Source organism: Triticum dicoccoides, chromosome 3B (assembly GCF_002162155.2).
Source record: "Triticum dicoccoides isolate Atlit2015 ecotype Zavitan chromosome 3B, WEW_v2.0, whole genome shotgun sequence".
Lineage (NCBI taxonomy): Eukaryota > Viridiplantae > Streptophyta > Magnoliopsida > Poales > Poaceae > Triticum > Triticum dicoccoides.
The window spans coordinates 757,640,445-757,646,694 of NC_041385.1; the positions used below are offsets into that span (position 1 = coordinate 757,640,445).

The 6,250-nt window shown below is 47.2% G+C and overlaps 2 protein-coding genes across 2 annotated transcripts in view; both read right to left on the reverse strand.

The window, feature by feature from the left end:
• Positions 1-270: 270 nt before the first annotated feature.
• On the reverse strand, positions 271-3,674 carry LOC119278314. The gene is made up of 7 exons (XM_037559676.1): positions 3,220-3,674; positions 2,834-2,952; positions 2,694-2,759; positions 2,188-2,385; positions 1,522-1,640; positions 1,233-1,338; positions 271-1,147 (listed from the first exon to the last, which is right to left on the reverse strand). Exons 1-7 carry the CDS (start codon positions 3,524-3,526, stop codon positions 536-538), a joined length of 1,527 nt encoding a protein of 508 aa, XP_037415573.1. The 5' UTR covers positions 3,527-3,674; the 3' UTR covers positions 271-535.
• Positions 3,675-5,875: 2,201 nt separating this feature from the next.
• The window catches only part of LOC119278315 (thiamine pyrophosphokinase 1-like), a 3,923-nt gene continuing 3,548 nt past the window's right edge, over positions 5,876-6,250 (reverse strand). The window contains exon 6 of the mRNA XM_037559677.1: positions 5,876-6,214. Coding sequence (XP_037415574.1) covers positions 6,093-6,214 — 122 coding nt within the window. The 3' untranslated portion in view covers positions 5,876-6,092. The remainder of the gene's footprint in view (positions 6,215-6,250) is intronic.

A 6,250-nucleotide genomic window follows, 5' to 3' on the forward strand; every position in this document is an offset into this window, starting at 1 on the left:
AACGGCTATAAGGAGATTGAGATTCGAACTGGCAAGTGAACGTTGGAGGGGTTTGCTTCGCGATGCGGGCTTTGATTACTTTTTGTACCGTTGCCAGACAAAAAGTTTCGAAAAAATAGGAAGGAATTCTTGAGATCTGTACTCTTGAGATCTGTCTAATTTATTGAAAAGATAGTGAAACGGTTTTAATGCGAATTCGGTAATTTTCCAAAGAGTTCATGTTCTCTGGCAAGCGGGGAAAAAAAAAAACTTCCGCCTGCTAGCAAAGCCTTCATCTCAAAGAGCTCCATAGTTCTGGCACATATAACAAGCCGACATTGCTTACATCAAACCTGACTTCAGTTCAGCTATCGAAATCTTACATCGTCTCTGAGACAAGTTAAGGTGTCCAGTTCATTGTTCGTTCATGCTAGCTCCAAAACTTGCCAGCAACAGCAAAACAAAAAACAGAGGCATTCTATCTAAATTCGTGTCGGCGTCCTTGTCGGATAACTGTACAAAAGGGAAGGCATGCACCCCTTTAGGCCGGCCCAGGTCAAGCGGTGCTCCACCTGGGCATCATCGCGCTGCTCGTCTGAGCCTCCCACCAGGCGCTGAACACCGACGGCTCCTGGAACTGCCGGTACCCCTCCTGCATGGACCTGCCATTCCCGACCAGGCCGCGCGCCGCGAACCCCATGAGCTCGGAGGCATCCGTGCGGCGGCTGAACCAGTGCGGGACGCGAGAGATTGGAGAAAAAACGCTCTGTTCCTCCTCGAGGCGCGGCTCGGGCTCTGCCTGCTTTGCTGGAGAGGCACTTTGTTCCGCCAGGAGAACTTCGTGCTGGATCTGCTTTGGTGGCGGCTCCTGGGCCGACGAATGTTCGGCTGACGACAGCATGTTCCCTATGCCGAACGACTCCCAGTCGACCTGCTGCCACACCTTGTACCCGTCGTTGACTGTATCATTGGCCACATGACGGTTTTGGAGCTCGGCCTTCTGCTCTGCCGCCAATCTGTCAACCTCCACCTTGAGTTGCTGCAGCCGCTGCCCAATCCTTTCGGTTACTTTGTCATACAGGTCACCTCTAGAAATATGTTGGGAGTCGTTACTGTTCTCAGCCATCAGGTCGTCAAAGTTGATTGGGTCACCAACAACCACTATCACCTAGAGAATCAAATAAATAGCTCAGTATTCAGCTAAATTCCATGTGACAATAATAAATACGAGTTGCATATATAGGGGCACACACCCTTTTGCCTGTTCTTGGGATACGTTTCCCAACAGGCATTATGTCTTGCATCCCAGTATGAACAAAGGGGACAACAACCGGTAGGCTGTCAGCATCCATTATCAATCTGGTAAAGAAGAAAAAAGAGAAATTAAATAGGTGCACCTCAACAATGGACTACAAAGTGTTAAAACACCCAAAGTTCAGATGAACTGATGTGCATATGCAGAATGCAGGATTTTAAATACAAAAATAAGTTGAGACTGAGTTTCTATTCATCGCAGACAGTACAAGGAAATAAACTTCTAACCTTCCAACACCTCTCTTAGCAGGAGCAATGGTTTTCCCTCCGTCCCTTGAACGACTTCCTTCAGGAAATATGTGAACCCATCCGCCATTATTAAGCTTCGACAGCGCCATATCCATTCCCTAAACAACAACAAAAAAGAGTGGTGTTTTGTGAAGAAAAAACTCAAGAGACTCAACCATGTACAGGCATACTGCATCCACTCTATTAATTTCAGAGGTAGAACCAGGAAAAATGGTGTGCAGTCTACAGTGCTCAGTTAAGACCCTTAGCAGATTGGAGCACTGATCCAAACATACAATGTCATTCACTTGTCAAACCTCTTGTGAATTTCTAACAGCGATGAGGCACTAGATATTATAGGTACTAGCTCAAAACTTTGTTTTGAATACAAGGATGTAGCATGCTAGTGGTTAAGTTCATGGTCTTAATATAATGATGGGAAGTTTAACTGAGCTAGGCAAAGCCCAGTGAGTATCTCCCAACAATGTGACACTGGTTTAAATGGCACCATTAGTCAAAAAAACTAAATATCAACATTTCTCCAAGTATATACCATAAATAAACTGGTTTACCAACATCAAAATTTGCATGGCCAATCTACTGCACACATACCTGAAATAAATAACTTTAGACCCCTACATACGGTAAACAAAATGTATCTCATACCTTTTGGTAGATGCCTTCACCACGGTTAACAGGCAACACTTTAACAGACCTGAAGAACGTGGACAGAACTGGATTTGTAAAGCAACGATCAGTCGCACATAGTGTCCATCTCAGCTTTTGTGCTTCCAACATAACAGATGGTGGCAGAAGGGAGGCAATCACAAAAGGGTCATCCATAGCAGCCACGTGATTGCTGACCTAGGATTATAAAAATGATAGAAGCATAGTGTGATTAGAAGAATGCATAGTGGAGAAATATGCAGTTAGGAAGAAATGCGGTATGTAAAACTTGACTAATGTTCAAAAGTTAAGCGATGCCACAATTCTTAAGAGAAAATATGCAGGTCATCGTCTTCTAAAAGAACATATACCACCAATTCACCACTTCAGTACAAGTTGCAGTCATATAAGAGTATGGATTTATGACTACTAGCGACCTTCAGACAACATGTCATGCAATGAAATGGAGTAACATTTTGCAATTATTCGACCACATGAGCACATACCGTTAGCAGAGGCTTGTCTTTAGGCCTCTCTTGTAACGCCTGCTGAAGTTTCTCTGCACCATAAATCTGCACAACTTGACAGGTTAGCAGAAGCCTGTGCACTCGAATTCGGACAATCAATCACTCTTGAGCTACAATACCTGGACAGAGTTAAGGCCATGCATAAAAACATGGCAAGCATTCCCGATAAGAGGAACGGCCAGCGCTTGGAGCGAGCGGAAAATCACGGAGTCTTCGACCCCGTTAACTTCTTTGCCCACTGCATTGACAAAGTGATGCGATTTAGAAACTGGTGCAATGAGGGAAACAGTATTCCCCCTCGTATCATGAGAGTAAGATAAAGGATACATCACCAGGACGGAGCGCCACATTTATCATCTCATTAGGCTAAATCAGATTGTTATGGACTCAGATAGTAGTACAAAGGATATTACCAACAACGGTGACATCAAACAAGCATTCGTTTCGCAATGGTTTTTGACATGGAGCTATGAGACCAGTGGCACCAGAGAAGAGATTGGCGTACCTTTCTTCCTGTAGAACTTGAAGGCGCTATAGGAGGGCTTCGCCGCCGCGGCGGCGCTGGCGTCCGGGGAACCGGGGCCCTGCTGCTGGTCGGGTCCCTGATTCTGCTTGTCCCGCTGCAGGATGGCGCGGAGGCGGTCGGACCACTGGCGCACGGCCTCGGAGGCGGCGCGGCCCTCGGGGCGGCGCCAGAGCCAGCGGCGGTCGACGGGCGCCACGCGGAGGCGGTTGCGGATCTGGGCCCCGACGGCGCGGGCCCCCTCCGCCCACGGCACCCCGCCGCCGGCCGCCATAGAGGGGTTGGCCATCGAAGAATGGTCAGCAAGTTAGGGTTTGCTCGGTCGCGAGTGCCGCTCAGCTCGGTTCCGTTCCGATCCGCGCCGGTATCAAATCGACTTTGATGAAAAAAATCAAGCGGAAGAAAGAAGCCGGCCCTGCTCTTGGGGTGGAAGAAAGGAATGTGGTGGTGGGTCCCGGGGCGCAGTGGGCGCGAGGAATGGAGTGGCTGGGGCCCGGTGGCAGCGGGAGAATGGTGGGAGTGGGTTCCGATAAGGACGCTGCTCGGGGAGTCACAGTCCACGTCATCCACGACGGGGACGTGGCTGGATGATCGAAAATTCTAAATCCAACTCCACCGCATGACCCCAAACGGACGTCCGTTTCGTCCCGATTTCGTCCGTTTGGAATGGCAATGAGGAATTCTAGCCTCACCCCCTGCCCGCGCCCGAGCTCGCCACGCCCGGCCTGCGCCTGCGCCGGCCCGCGTGGCCACTCCCGCGGCGCCAGCCCGCCTCCCGTGCTCGCCCATGCCTCGCTCTCTCGCCGGGGCCACGCCGGCCAACGCGCCCGTGCCGCGTCCGAGCTCACCATGCCCGCAGCGCCGCCCCGCCTCCCGTGCTCGCCCATGCTTCGTTCTCTCGTCGGGGCCACGCCCGCCAGCGTGCCGCCGCCGCGCCCCCAGCAGCGTCGGCCCTGCCGCATTTTGCCGAGGAGTCGCCGCTGCTGTAGCTACTATGACGAGGAGAGAGAGAGAAAAAAAAGTGAGAGAGAGACCGATGGGAGGCCTGAGTGGGTGACCAGTGGGTCCAGGCGCGGACGAGAAAGCGTTCACTTGATGTCCGCTCGACCGCAAAGCCGAACTAAATTTGGGCTCGGGATGGGGCAAAGCGGACCAAAAGCGGACATCTTTTTACGAATGGGGTTGCGCGTTCAACCACTTCATTTATCCGTTTAGATCCAAACGGACAGACCTAGACGTTTTGGAGTCACGGCGAAGATGGCCTAAACGCACGGACTGGTTACTGGCTTCTCGTCTGGAAACTTCTTTTCTTGGGTACATCCCTTCGGTCAAAGTTTAGTCAAATTACCCTAAAAGAGGTTTTGTCAAATTCCGGGCGCAAACATCAGAATATTGATTCACTCAAACTGCTCGTCCGAATGAGCTGAAGCTTAATCCTCTGTAACACTAACCTAGTTTTAGAGATGTCATGTCCAATTAAGGTCTTTAATTTAAATTGGATCGCCCCATTTTGACGGGGTCAACAATTTCTCAAAGCTCTCCATTCCTAATAAATATAAGTATTTTTAGAGATTTCACTATGGACTACATACAGATGTATATAGACATACTTTAGAGTGTAGATTCACTCATTTTGCTCCGTATGTAGTCCCTTATTGAAATCTCTAGAAAAACTTATATTTAGGAATAGAGGGGATACTATACAATATGGTTCTTATTTTCTAAGACTCCACAATTAATTGAGGTGTTCAATTTAGAATTGGATCACCCAATTTTGAATGGATAACACTTTATCAAGTTTTCTCATTCAATTATTTTAATTCACTATATTTCCTAATTTTGAACCACTTTCTTTCAATTTTGGATTTGATTTAAGATTTTGACCGGGCCAACGATTTTTCAAGTCAATCAGCAACAACTGGCATGTAAAAACGTGTCAATCCCGCGCACCCTCCCACCATCTGAAAAAAAAAGCGCCATCATGTAATATTGTAGCACCAATATTGTAATACATGCCACCACTGATATAGGATTTTCACCACATAAATATAGGTTGGTTAGCGGATAATGTATAATCACACCAAGAAGGGCTCACTAAATCATTGCATTATAAATAAAAATAAAACACACTCTATCATCTCCCCCACCCGCCAAACTAAATATTCCATCATTTCCAAAATATAAGGGGCCGAACTGCGGGCACATGAGCCCCTGGCCTGTGTGTTGCGTCTGCTCTACTCCAAGGCTCCAACATCCATACGTGCCGGTGCTGAACTGAATTTTGCTGAGACACATCGGTATAAACACAACACCAAAGGCAACACCAAATTCCCCATTTGATAAGCAATAGCCTGCATGGACTACACGTCAGTACATCACACACAGCAGCAAGGCAACACCAAATTGCTCATTTGATAAGCAATAGCCAGAAATATGTGCATATGTGCTTGCTCCATCTTATAACCGTGTATCATATACTAATGCTCATCATTCAAAATTTTAGAAAAACGTGTGTTCTTCTTTAATCTGACCCGCCCAACTTTTTCTTTCAAGCTCCGCCACTGCAAGAGACGCTACTCTTCCACCACCGCACGCACACATACACACATGCACGAGTTCATGTCGAAATTGTGGACTAGTCCACAGCTCGAACAATAATAATAATACTGCATTTTGCACTTTGACAATATGAAATGCACAAGTAAGAAAATAAGATGCTGAAATACAAGGACACCTGACGCGAAATGTCCAATGAAATGAACTATATCAACACATCACAGTAAAATATGTAGAATCCATCCACGTAGAATCGACGAGCCAAAATTTAGACCATAATCTACTGTACAATACACAATTTAAGTATGTTTCCGAAGCGATATTGTCCAAATCAAATCAGAATCTGAAGTGACTGTTACAATCTCGTCCTCCACAATGTTTGATGTGCTCAGCAGCCCGCCGAAATTCATGCTGGTGTTATCTGGAGAAAAAGTTCAGCAAGACTATTATTCAGAAA

Coding starts and splice junctions, on each gene's coding strand:
- LOC119278314 (XM_037559676.1), bottom strand. CDS start 3,526: ATGGCCAACCCCTCTATGGCGGCCGGCGGCGGGGTGCCGTGGGCGGAG. Junction 2,953..3,219: donor CAAGTTCTACAGGAAGAAAG/GTACGCCAATCT, acceptor TTGTCAATGCAG/TGGGCAAAGAAGTTAACGGG. Junction 2,386..2,693: donor AAGACAAGCCTCTGCTAACG/GTATGTGCTCAT, acceptor TTATAATCCTAG/GTCAGCAATCACGTGGCTGC.